Consider the following 14,149-nt stretch of genomic DNA (forward strand, 5'->3'; position numbering starts at 1 on the left):
TGTCAGACGCGTCTCCTTTTGAAGAGCACATCTCTCATCGTGTCATTCATGCCGCTGTTGTCATTATCGCTATTATTTTTCCAGTCCTCTGAAGTGCCCTGTCAAGGTGTGAAGTGTTACCCGTCTGCTCCAGGCAAGGGGAGATTCGCCTCACAAGCATGGGGATGGTGGTACGTATTCCCTTTTTCTCCTTGCTCATCTAAAAATCTTCAGGGTGCAGTTTGCGAAGGAGCCATCCCAGGGAAAACTCTTGGGATGGGGCAGTGGGTGCCTCTTTAGATACTGACGCCTGCCCATTGATAAGTAGTACGCGTGTTTGTGTGCGTGTGCGTGTGTGTGTGTGTGTGTGTGTGTGTGTAGATACCGGTTGGCTGGATGCCCTCCCTGCTTGGCGGGGGGGAGGGGGGGCTGAGCCAGGCAGGGAAGCCATTGCCTGTTTAATAGTTGCTGTTGCAGCACTTCCGCTTCTCTCCCTGCGAGAGACACACGAGTGGCCAGGCCCAGCCGCACCGAGGAGGAGCAGCCAGACACAAAGGGAGAGGTATGGGGAAGGGGCACCCCATCGCCACGACCAGATACAGTTCCCCTTTCCTGGGTCACGGCTTGGCCCGAACAAGCTCTGAGGGGAAAACGAGGGAAAACGATCCGGTGGGGCTTTGTGGTTGCCTGGGGAAAGCGAGAGATGGGAGAACGACGTGGGTTGGCAAAGGAGATCGGAGGAATGGAGGAGGGAAAGGATTTGGGGTGATCCTTTCTGGGGCTGTCAGATATCGACCCCAGCACAGCTGTCCCTTCGACTGAGCCGCAAGAGGCCTGTAGTGGCAGGAGGGGTGCCACCCCACCCCCCACCACCATGTCCTGCTTGTGAATGGAGGCGAAAGATGGGTTGGAGCGGGGAAAAATTGGAGGGGGACAGGGCTGAAGTGTGAAAGAAGGCGGATTGAGATGTGGGCAGCAGGAAATGGGAGGGGGTTTCAGCAGACAGCGAAATGATCTGGGGGCAGGGAGTCCCATTGGAGAAGCTTTTTCAATTGTAGAGATACCCAAATACCCCCACACACGCCTTTTAGAAATTCCTGTCGCCCTTAACACACAAATGGTGGCCGAAAGCTACAAATCTCCTTTCCCCACACATACCTCATCTCTTTTCTGATCAATCCTCTCTCCACTCTAAATTAGTAGGCATGGATAATACACTTCCCGAGAAGTATTACGTTCCCACTGCTCATCTTGGGGTTCTAAGTTTCCTTTCTGATCTCTTAAATTATCACCCTATTACCTTTACTTTTGATCAGCCTTTCCTAATACAGCCCTCTTCCCAAATGGGATTTTTTTCTTTCTCCTTAAGCTACAAGGATTCCCCTGCTTTCTCAGCAACATTTTCTTATGCATAATAGGCAGTGAATTACTGTTAGTAATGTCTTCTCTATGTGCCTGTGTCTTGGGAGTGAATATTTGGGAGAGGGATCTTGAAAATCTCACTCAAAAATTTCAGGAGACTTTTAAGGAAACCATTTAGACTCAGTAATCCTGTTTCCCCTTTCCTCCCTCCCTCTGACCTATGTCATCCTCATTTTCCTTCTCCCCTCCCTCCTTTCTAGAGATGGAACTAGCACTAAATGCTATTGAAGCAGAAGGGGGGGAAAGGAGGATTCCTTCTTTTTCCTCCTTTAATCCAATCTCTATATTTCCCTGCAATGGGAGAAGAAAATGTTTCCCAAGTTAGAATCTTGAGACTTGTACACACAGACTGACACATATGCGCGCGCACACACACACACAACACACACACACACGCAGTAATTAATAATTCTCAGTTTCCCTCCCTGTTCCTTGTGGTATTTCTTCTCCAGGTTTGGGTGGAGCTATAGTGGGGGGGAGCTATGTCGGATGACGATTCAAGGGCTAGCACCAGCTCTTCTTCATCTTCATCCTCCAACCAACAGACTGAGAAAGAGACAAACACACCTAAGAAGAAAGAAAGTAAAGTCAGCATGAGTAAAAATTCCAAGCTCCTTTCCACCAGCGCAAAAAGGTAAGATTGTCTTTTATCTATAACTTTTATTTACTGCTTTTTAAAATGTGACTTTACTCTTTTCAATATCCCTGTTTCACTCTTCTGTGAAAGATAACTTTTTCCAAATCAAAATTGCCATTTCTTTAAGGTACATCATTTTCCTGATAATTTTCCTCTTAGCATTTGTCTATATTACTGATATTGACAGTGAGAAAAGTTAAACGCATGTGACTTGAAACCAAGACTGTAAATTCCTGCCTTGCTCTGCATGACTCTGAGGAAGACATTTAATTTCTTCACCTATTGAATATTTACGTAAGGAATGTAAAGATTGTTTTATGTTTTATTGCTGCTTTAAGCTAATATGATAAAATATTTGTTTTTTATGAAAGGGGGATTCAGTTTTTTTATTATAATATGCATTTCAATTAACAAATTCTATTTTTCAAATCAATTTGAATTGATTTGAACAAACTTTAAGACTTTCATGTAAAATATGTCCTGTTTCAATAGCAAGACTTGTCAATGTGAATTACAACTGCAAATATTTGTATTGTACACCTCCATGGTTATGATCCTTCTTATATATGTTTGCTTTGTGACTAGAATTTTAAGCAGTATTTTCACCAAGTTGCCTAATAGATCTAGTTTCCTGTATCTTGTTTCTATTATTATTATGACAACAGAAACAATAAAAATAAAAGAAGCAAATTTTCATTAGAAATTTTTATAGAGAAGAATAGATCTGTGTCTTGTTTGGGGAGTGAAAAAGAAGGAATATTTCATGCCTCTGTCTACTGCCTTCCATTTAATTTAAGTGATAAAAATATTGATTGGGAAATATCAAAAAATGTTGACTGGCTTCTGTTTTATAAATGTATGCAGTTTTCTTTCACTTCTGTTAGTAGGGAAACTAAAAAGCAGATCAAACTAACTCCATAAAATAATGAACCTTCATTCTTTATTGTCATAGAATTCAAAAGGAATTGGCTGACATCACCTTAGATCCACCTCCCAACTGCAGGTATCTATTGATACTTCTACTTTTAATCTGAACTAAACATTATAAGTGTGGAAATTACAATGCCATCCTATATTTTTTCCCATGTACTGTTCCTAATTTTAAGTAAGAAATATCATCTGATGGCGTTATATTATACTGTATTTTTGACTTTCATCCAATTTGTACAGGGAAAGACAGTACAAAGGCATCATGTCTCATATAACTTATCATTAAAAGAATTTGAGGGTCACAGTGGTCAATCACAGTGCTACATAGAGGATTTTTTAAAAGACCATTTTTGGTTCTGAAATCTTTTTTGAATAGTTGTACTGTGTAAAATTATTCTTTATGGACTTTGAAATTCAGAATGTGAGTTTCAAATGTGAATTTTGTTATGAAAAATTCCATATAAAGCACATTTGAATTTAAGCACATTTCTTTTTTGTCACTGTCTGTATTTTAATTTCATAAATATTTTTAATATTGTTGTTTTCTTATTAAGATTTGGAAATAAAGCGGAAATACCCCTTCTATTTCTGTGCACAATAGTAATGTGTGTTTCAGAAATGTAATTATAAGGTGGTATGTTGTCTTTTATAAACCAGATCTGAACTGTCTTTTAAAAGATCTATACATTTTTGGAAAGTGACTGCTATCCCTTAATTTTTCTAGCCCTTTGCATTTAGTTAGAAAGTAGTAAAGTCTTTTTTTAAAAAAATAGGAGGGTAAGTAGATTTAATGACTATTTCACGTTGGCAGAAGAACAGAAAATATTCCTCTGATCAATGAGGGCTGTCATGCTATGGAAACTACACATCATTTTAATTTATGGTGATTTAAACATTGTCTATGTTCCGCATCCAATATTGAACCATTTTCTTTCTCTTCCCAGCCCACACTTTCAGAATCAAAGTTGTACCCAGATCATCATGGGACACTTTCAATAGTTAACTCTGTTTAAACAGCTTGTGTTTGAATCCAGTTTCTTTCACATCTCTATTTTGAAAAAATATAATGATAGTAAATGTGGATCCTTTTTCTAGGTATCATACATTTTAAGACATATGAAGTATATTTGTTTTGCTTAACAGTTTTGTGGGACAGAGATTGGATTATGCCACAAGCAATCTAGGGATCATATGAGTCTTGTATTTAAGATTATATAAGTAGATAAAAATGTAGATTGTGGTTTTTGTTTTGTTTTTTTCTACGCTTATTGTTCACATCAACGAAGATTAGTTGTGATTTAGACTCATAATTGTTCAAAAGAATAAGAAAAACATTACATCTAGCCGTAATGCTGTTTCTGATAAAGTTTTGGAGTTTTGATAAAGTGTAGTTTAATACAGAGAGTGTTACCTTTTTTGCATTAAACATTAAAATTATTTTTGTATAAATATATAGAACAATTTTCATCACAATAAACGTTCTAGCCAGCACAAATGTCATGTTAAAAGGATTGGCACAAGAAATACAACAAGTATCATTTAAGTACCATTTGTAAAAGTAAAGTGGATACTGATACCTAATGTATATGCCAATATTGTTAAAATCATTGTACTCATGTAACATAGGCATCAAGCTATCAAGGCTATTTCTATTGTCTGCATCCTCCATCATCACTTATCAATTCTCAAGTTGCTTTCATTATGAGTTGGAAAAGCATCAGTTTCTACTTAACATATGAGTAGTAGAAGTATCGTTGTAATATGGATGACTATATAAGTTGATATATTAAATAAATAAATACAATTTAAATAGTGTAAATCCTAGACTTCAAGGTAGTTCATGGTCCTTGTCCAGGGGTTTTAAAGACTTGGGACTAGCATTGGTAAGAAAACACAAAAGGGGGCAAATTTGTAAGTATTGTTTCAAGTGAAAATTATTTCACTCAGTTCCAGATGATAAGCAGAGATATCTTGGTATTCCTAATGTTAATAGTAACAGGGGCAACTATTTTATTTTTCAGATATCCCTTTTTTTTTTAAAGAAGACTGCCACAGACAATTGTTCTAACTTTCTTTTTTTATTCAATCATTTGCTTTCAGGCCAAGGTTGGTCACTGACAATGACAATCTGCTTATGTTTTGTGTAGATTGTGCTTGAAAAACTAAGATTTGCCAGCTTTATGTAAATATGTATAGTGTAAGTTAATTAATTATCAGGCACAAGCAATCAAGTTCACACATGTAAAATTCAAACAGACTACTTTATTATATCCCACATATTATACAGGAATGTCCCCAGATTACTTGCCTTTTCTTGGGAACAGATATGGACCCATAAAAAGTTATGGGGGAGGGGGATTAACACTAGGTCTCAAGGCTAATTCCCACTTAAGCTACCCGTTGTCTGATTAGTAATGTACTAGGTCTTTGGGGTAAATTGAAAAAGATTAAGTCTCATAAAAATGATAATTAAGCTGCTTTCAATAGAATGTCCTTGATTTGTAAGAATTTTGTGTCCAAATGTGATGCTTACAAAATTATAACTAAAATTAAAGTTTTGTGGTAAAATGGTGTTGTATAACTGTTTTTTTAATAACAGCTTTCTCTTCCATTTCCTCCTTTATTACATGTGACCATCTTCATTGTCCTTTGCTCTATACCTGATAGTAATCTAGATAACATCTCTTTCCTTTCATATAACAATACTTTTCAAGTTTCACCTCATTTGTGGACTGTGTTTGAATCTTGGTTTGAAATGTTCCAAATGTTGACCAAGAGCTTTTCTTTCTTGACAATGGATGTAAAAACTAGACACTCCATACTATACTCACATGGGTACATAACTATTTCTGTGCAACATATAGAACAATGTATGTTATGTATCAAAAAACTGATGTTTGAATAGCAAATCCAGGCACCCACTAGGCTCATTAACCTTCAAAAAACAGTGGAAGAAAAAATAGGTTTCTGTAAAAAAGGTTTGTATATAATCTTGTATTGACAAAAGCAGTATCTTTTTAAAAATAATATTTGTTTTATTTAAATACAAACTTTCATTAATAAGGACATTGCACAGTCATAAATTAAATCAAGCATCCAAATGTAAACCATGTGTCTATGGGAGATGTTGCAATGGTCATAAGTCTGAAAAATGATTATAAGTCACTTTTTTCAGTGCTGTTGTAACTTCAAATGGTCATTAAGTGAACTGTTGTAAGTCAAGGACTACCTGAATGTTTGTTCCAGAAAAGTAATGAACAAAGCAAGTTTTTCTTAAGGTCTGGATTTCATAACTTTGATAAAAAAATCAGTGCAAATGGCTCTGTAGTCCAATCAAGAAGACTTTTACATTGGAAAGTATCTATCTGAATAAAAACCAAATCTTTTCTAGCTGTTTTCCAGATTTTTATGAATAGTACCAACATTGTTTGCAATTCACCAGGAAATGCTATGACCAGGAAATTCCCTATGACCTGGGAATATATTCCCTTTCATGATTTTTTTCAGTTTCAGAAGATTCTGTTATAAATATTAATTATATGTATTTTTATTTTTATATAAAAAAATCTATAAATATTTTAACTTAAAAATAATTACATATTTTCTTAGGATTTAATGTTCTGTCAGGAATTAAACACAATGGAATGCATGGAATCTTCTGACTTGTAAATCTGAAGATGGAAATGAAGATGGAATTTCATTAAAATAACTAAAGCCTATTGTTTTTACACACTTCATCCCTTTTTTTGTGTGTGTGCTATGATAAGGGACATACAGAGGAACTGAGGTTTGTGTTATATTGGTGTGATCATATTTTCCTCATTTGTCCCCATAACCTATAAGACACCTCTGAATAAGCTCCTTTCATGGACACTTCAGAAAATCAATATTGAATTGTATTTCACATTAGAATTAATTCAATCACAAAGCCTAATTTTTTAAAACACTTATAGATAGTCCACTGGAAGTAGAAGTGTGTGCAAATCTATATTTTAAGAGTTGAGAATATAGTGTCTTTTTTCTGGAAATCATATATGAATATGTTTCCATTGGTAGTTATCAAGCTATTTTCTAATTCTGCATACATAATGCAGTAATATTCTAATTCTTAAATCAGGATGAGAGTTTTGGTTATATTCCTTTGTTTGTTAGTTAGAAAGTGAGATTTACAGTAGTCAAGTTCATTTCATGCTTGCAATGTTTTGGAGGGTTTTATCAGGGATGGTGTGATACATACATCACTTTATCAATGCACACCAACTGAAAATATTTACATAACCTTTAGAACAAACAAATTAATATACATTCCAGATTCATATGGATATGGAAGCCTAAACTACTTTGATTTTACTATTTATCAGTCAAATCATTTATTATAAACACACATTTGGCTAATACAATTAGAGAAGCAGTTTTTCAAGAACTCTCTAAATACATACACATGCACATAAAATCATTGTCTACATTGTGCCATTAGTATTGAATATTTCAAAGCATAGTTATGTTTAAAATCTTCACAGTGCAGCATATAATCAGATTATATGACAGAACAATTGATCAGTGGAATGACTTGCCTTTAGAAGTTGTGGATGCTCTAACACTGGAGGTTTTTAAGAAGAGATTGATCAACCACTGGTCTAAAATAGTATAGGTTCTCCTGCTTGAGCACAGGGATGGACTAGAAGACGTCCAAGATTCTTTTCTTCTCTGTTATTCTGTTATATTCTGTTCAAAAATCTGTTTAGTCATTTCACATCTTAGCAGTTTCATATTGCTGCATGTATCTTCAGATGAAAAAATGACAAGAACCTTGTTAAGTTCATTGGTGCTATATATATATATTTCAGTGGCTTATGTTTTAGGGATTTTGGAGTACGTGTAAGATTATGATATATACATTCCATAGTGATTTCTTCCTTGTTTACGAAATTGAAAATTTCCTATTATGTAATAACTGATAATTGTGAATTTTTCTATACATTTTTCTATACATTAAATGGCATATAGCACCATTTAGTGCTATACACTATAATACTGTACTATATACTGCTAAAGAGGTGCTGCAGAATAAGTAATACACAGGACTAAAAAGGCCAATAATTTGATCTAATCCAAATGTTTTGATGAAGAAGTAGTGTTTGAACTGTATAACTGTATAAATATTGTTTAATATTATGTTCAGGGGTGGGATTCAGATTTTTTAACAACCAGTTCTGTGGCCATGGCTTAGTTGGTGGGCGCGACTTGGTGGTCATGTGACTGGGTAGACATGGCTTGGTGGTCATGTTACTGGCTGGGCGTGGCCAACTCAATATCACTCATATCGAGGTATGTATGTCCTCGCCTGGCCTCTCATGACTGTGGGGATGCTGCAACAGTCGTAAGAGTGAAAAATGGTCATAAGTCACTTTTTTCAATGGTCACTCCACACAAGCAAAGTACCAGCAAAGGAGGGGGAAAAAAACTCCAGAGAAGTTCCAGAGACAGGAAGTCTAGTCCTGCCAAGAATGTAATAAGGGTTAACAGAGAGGCAGTTTCTGTAAGCAACACCAGAATGTTTCCTTCCTGCCTTCCTTACAGGATTAGGCCAGTAATTTCTTCTAACAACCAGTTCTCCGAACTGCTTAGCTTTATGCCAGTGTACTCATGTCTAACTGCTAATTTATCTAAATGTTTGAGAAATTCCTGGGAGCTATTAATAATTTTATTGTTATAAATCATATCTAAAATATTTTACAGAACTAAAAAACTTTATTGTTTTGTCTCAGCAGGATCAATGGCTGTTCAGCAAATGGACAGTGAGGTTGAGCCGGATCAAGCGTAGATGGTATTTGAATGGAAACCAGTCACAAATGTCAGAAGTATAGGTTGACTGGAAAGTGAAAAACAAAATGGCCTGGGGAAAAGCACTGGGAAAGCAACTCACACTGTTGCCAAAAAAAAGAAAGAAAGAAAGAAAGAAGAGAAAATCAAAACAAAACTCCTATATAGTCACTAGGAGCTGAACGTGGCTAGCGTTCATTGGGCCACTATTGTATAAAAGCAGGAATTTTGGATTTTGACAAAAAGGAGGAATAGTTTTTAGTATTGTGCTGTGATTTTCCCATCTACCGTTGCCATTCCCTTGACCTTTTTATTTCGGAATTGCTTACCTTGAGATTAGGAAGTCATGGATTGAGAGCAATCATAGTTGCCTTTCTGAAGCTAGGAGAGAAAGTCTTAGAGAGTCCCTCCCTGCAGTTTTATGCAAGTCACATATAGTGCTACACTTCTTAGTATTGAAGGTCAAAGCTGTAGCTTTTCTAAATTGGAAATTCGTAACTATAAATGCATTAGATTGATCAGGAAAAGAACACAGAAATATTAACAGTTGGTGGCAGGAACTGAGGAATATCTCAAGCAAATACCTATTTGTTTGATTGTTTGTATCCCACCTTTATTATGGTTAAAAACTACCAGGATTTAACTCTGGTTTAAAAGACATGAATGGTATCTTACTTAAGTTCTCATTTCTATTACAGAAGAATATAAACTATGTATATATAATTTTGCATTGATTTTTAAAAATGTGAAGTGTAAATAGTGTTGTTTATAAAGTTTCACAGAAAATGTGGGACTTTTGATTGGAGGAAAGTAAATAATTTTTTTAAGACTAATATTTTTTTTTCTTTCTCTGCAATTCTCATGATAGGAAAGATTCTGTTACAGTAAAAGTGAAAAGGCATTTTACAAAGAGATTCTAGAAGTAAAAAAAAATCTCACATGGATATTAGCCTAATTCTTGTTGAACAAAAGGATATTTTGAGATCTTTTGAAATCTAATTGTTTTGAAGTTAAGTGGGTAGCTTGTTTTTTAGAAATCTGCACATGATGCTTATCTATATTCTAAGTATGACTAAAAAGCTATTTTCTGATCAGAAAACTATACAGAGGATATATCATATTCCAACTAAATTAATGCTTTTCAATATAGAGAAGAAGGGCAATTTGTTTTAATTGTAACAGTGATTAGAAATAGATCAACCCAAAAGGACACTAAAATTGATATAGTCCTAAGTATAATCCTAAAATTTATACAATTAGTCATTTATTGAGTTGTTTGTGATCTGTTTAATTAACAAGATGTATTAGGACTACTTATTATCTTTTCTAAAATCCATGTGTAAAACAAATATTAATTTATTACATAAACATAATAAATATTTAGAACTCCCATAATTTATTTCTTTTTTCATGCTATTCAAATCATAGACTTTTACAGGTAATAATATTCCAAAAAATCTTTATAAATGATAAACTTTAGAGATGGAAATAGGTTTTTACTTTCACAGTGAAGTAGAAAATCAAATTTAAAACAGAAATTTCCTAGATTGTTCAGAAAACTGTCTTAATTACCCTAAAGTGTTTTGCGTAAAAAAAATTTTATGGAGTAGATTATATTTATATTCAGTCTTCTGTTTCTTGCTAAGTGGTTTAGTATATGACCACTATTTGCTTGAAATCTGCTCAGTTTCTTATTTGAGCTTTCCACTGATCCGAAAGCTCTTTTGTTTCTGGGTCACAAATACTCCAATCTATTGTTTAGAGATCATCTAACATAACATTGATCTAGAAAAGTAAAACAGTTTTATTTTAGATCTGAAAATACCTCTTATGAAACACTTTATGCATACTCACTTCTGTTTTGATATTTATGTCTCTCTTTAGCACTTTCAGTTTGTGGTTACTGCTTCTGCTTTGAGATAACATTTTAATTGTTTTCTAGTTTTACTATTATTAAATTGCTTACCTATGAATTGGTGCTATATAAAGATTTGTGTATTTACATCAAATTCTGCATCTGAGTGAATCATATATTTTTAATTTGGGCAATTTATTATTTTTGCCACTATTCATTGCTTTACATATGTGATATTGCTGTAAAGGGGAAAAAAAGTGACAATGTAGTCAGGACAGGGGGTGATGGACCTAAGAACCTAGTGGCAAACAGAGTTGTGTCAGAGATTTGCATTTAATTTTTATCATTTTCTGGCTCTATATTTCTATTACATTAGCTCTGTTGAGTGTGTTTTCCATCTTCCCACCTCTACATATTACAGTTGATAAAATAATCCAGTTCATTGAACAACTATTTGCTTTTTCAGTTGTCTTCCCAGTAATTCGTAGAAGAAAGATTTAGAAGTTAGAAGCTAAGAATTGTCATAGAGTTTTCTATTTTATAAAAATTGTTTTGCCATTGGCTGTTATTAAGCTAGCCCACTAAATATGATGCTGGCAGGAAATTATAATATTATTATAATTGGTTTGGTTTGGTTTGGTCTGCATATGTGATGTTTTAAGAGGCAAGACCCCAACTTGTGCCATTTTCTCATGGCTAACCTGAGTAACATATGTTCAATTCTGATCATTCAGTTTGTATGCATAACTTCTTGCTCCTAGCTCCAAGTTGTAAAGATTTCTGGTTTCTAAATGGATATAATGGCAGCAAATAGAAATAATTTGCTACTGTTCTTGGAAACTTTTGGCTTCCTTACTAGAACCAACTAGTTAAAGTACTCTGCGGCGCAATGGTTAGAGTGCAGTACTGCAAGCTACTTCTGCAGCCAGCTGTCGACAATTTGGCAGTTCAGATCCTACCATGCTCAAGGTTGAGTCAGCCTTCCATCCTTCCGAGGTGGGTAAAATGAGGACCCAAATTGTTGGGGGCAATATGCTAAGTCTGTAAACCGCTTAGAGAGGGCTGTAAAGCACTATAAAGTGGTATATAAATCTGCTATTGCTATTGCTAGTTTGGACCAACTGTGATTCATTTTTTGAGATCAGCCAAGGCTAATTCTACTACCCACTACAATATTCCCTGCAAGGGTACCCTAAATATAATATATTCATCTTTATTACAGATAAGACTCCATTTTTCCTGACAGTCATATGAAAAATTGTATTGGGCAAGTACCTCAAAAGGGTTTTACTAAGTTTCAGGAGTCCTTTTGGGGGAAAAAATCTTTCCACTTTATATTTTCTAATGTATCTGTATTTCTTTCACTATTAATCTTTTATTTTAAATTATTTTAAAATTAAAAGTATAGCAGGAATATAGCAGAAGTGTTTTACTGAAAAATGCTGGTCCTCATCGACTTACTATCTTTATTTCCTGGAGGGCTATGTACCACTTGTGGACCCAGACAATTTTGGAAAATAGAAATGGTAACTTGTCCACTGTTTTGCTTTGAAGTGTTCTCATCTGTCTAAAAACAAAAATAAACAGAAAGAAAACCACTGAACACATTTTTATTTTATGGCAAGAGGAGAGACTTCACATTTATTTTCAGTAGAGTGTGCATATGATTTCTAATGTCTGTGAAATTGTATATGAAAACTATCTTCCTTACCAAGTATGCTACTACTACTGTTTAGAGTGGGGTATTCCTGCCTTCCTTCCTGCCAGCCTTTATTTTTACTAATACTTCAAGATGGTGAACATATCCAACACAAACACACACACACACACACACACACACACAAAATAACAATCTTCTTCCTTTGGTCCCCATAATAACTTTGTGAGATAGATTGAACTGAGAGAAAGTAACTGGCCCAAGGTCACCCAGCTTAACTTTCATGGCTAAGGCATGGCTAGAATTCTTTGGCTTTCTAGCCCAGTGCCTTAACCATTGGACCAAACTGATTTTGTTTTTTTGTTTTTGTTTTTACTTCTTAAGGTAAAGGGATAAAGACAGTTTGGGGCAATTTCCTGGACAGTCTTGAACACACTGAATGTGGATGATATATTTTATAATTGATCATACATTGATCATACATAATGTATGCTTGCCTGGAGTAACAGAAAGAAACGTATAGGTTTATGTTTACAACCATAATTGTGACCAGAAATTTTGTCACTAAGTGGTCATTAACTGAGTTGTGCATTATTTTACTACCTTTTTTGCCACAATCATGCAAATCATTGTGGTTGTTAAGTGAATGTGGTCATTAAATGAATTCAGATTTTCCCATTGACTTTGCTTGTCAAAAGCCAGGTGAGAAGACCAAAAAGACAGTCATGTAATCTTGGGATGTTGCAAACCCTGGTTACCAAGTACTTGAATTTTGATCACATGACTGAGGACACTGACAGTCATTGGAAAAAATATTTTGTTGTTCCATGCAACAGAGTTAAAGTCCTTACCAATCTAGCAAATATATTAAATTCTATTCCTTCCCCTTTACTTCATCAAAGGCAAACTTCTGCTTCTTCAGGGTAGTGTCTCCCATCACTGAATCTACTTGCACTTTTGCAGTTCAAGGTATTCTCTCCTGATTTGGCACACTTTCATAAAGTTTAGTTTCACTGGTCAGAAATCACAACAACAGTTAAATTAAAAGGTGCCTTTTTTACAGGATTTTTGGCTCTCGTGTGTTGGTCTATGTCAGGAGTGTCAAACTCAAGGTGTGCGGTCCGGATCCGGCTCAGGGGTGCTTAGATCTGCCCATGTGACCATCCTGGAAATAGCAAAGGACCGGCTTGCAGTGTCTCTGCTAGTGAAAATGAGTAGTGGGGAGGCTTCATGCACCCCCATCCCATTTTTGGCTTGGACAGCCTCCTGCAGCACTTTGCCGGCTAAACGGGAGGAGCTTATGCCCCCCCATGGCCCATTTTTGGCCTGAATGGCCTCCTGCAAAATCCTCACCTCCACCCCACCCCAGAGCAATCATAATGCAAAATCCTAACACCTTCTTCCTCCCAAAGCAACCACAATTCTCTCACTAATCTGCTTTCCAGATCTGTTTTCCGACATGCAGGGCAACAAAAGAAGACTGGGACTAACAGTAAAAAAAATAAATAAATCAGACCTTCTAACTTCTCAAGATCTTTTTTCCCAAGAAGTTGGAAAGTCTGATTGCATTTTTTTTAATTGGTAGCCCCATGGTCTTCTTTTGTTGCCTTGAGATGGAGTGGAGGTGCGGTTTTTGCATTACGATTGCTCTGGGGTAGAGTGGGAGTGGGGATTTTTCATTATGATTGCTCTGGGGTAGGGTAGGGGTAAGGATTTTACAGGAGGCCGTCCAGGCCAAAAACAGGCCATGGGAGGGGCCAAGCGTTTTGGCCAGCAGAAGGGAGAGAATCACAAACTTTAAGTAAGAACCAGTAAAAGATGAATGAAAAAATCCCTATCTGTAGAT

At 35.6% G+C, this 14,149-nt stretch overlaps 1 protein-coding gene across 3 annotated transcripts in view; it reads left to right on the forward strand.

Moving 5' to 3' along the window:
* The first annotated feature begins 281 nt into the window (after positions 1 to 281).
* Positions 282 to 14,149, forward strand: part of UBE2E1 (ubiquitin conjugating enzyme E2 E1) — an 80,757-nt gene continuing 66,889 nt past the window's right edge. For 2 of the 3 annotated variants that reach the window (XM_026708158.2, XM_087915612.1), the window contains exons 1-3: positions 383 to 541; positions 1,854 to 2,035; positions 2,991 to 3,041. In XM_026708158.2, coding sequence (XP_026563943.1) covers positions 1,884 to 2,035; positions 2,991 to 3,041 — 203 coding nt within the window. In that variant the 5' untranslated portion in view covers positions 383 to 541; positions 1,854 to 1,883. Of the gene's footprint in view, positions 542 to 1,853; positions 2,036 to 2,990; positions 3,042 to 14,149 lie in introns of all 3 variants that reach the window. The other variant, XM_026708159.2, reaches the window with a different exon arrangement.

Source organism: Pseudonaja textilis, chromosome Z, assembly GCF_049901715.1.
Source record: "Pseudonaja textilis isolate UNSWEBS1 chromosome Z, rPseTex1.2, whole genome shotgun sequence".
In the NCBI taxonomy this organism is placed as follows: Eukaryota; Metazoa; Chordata; class Lepidosauria; order Squamata; family Elapidae; genus Pseudonaja; species Pseudonaja textilis.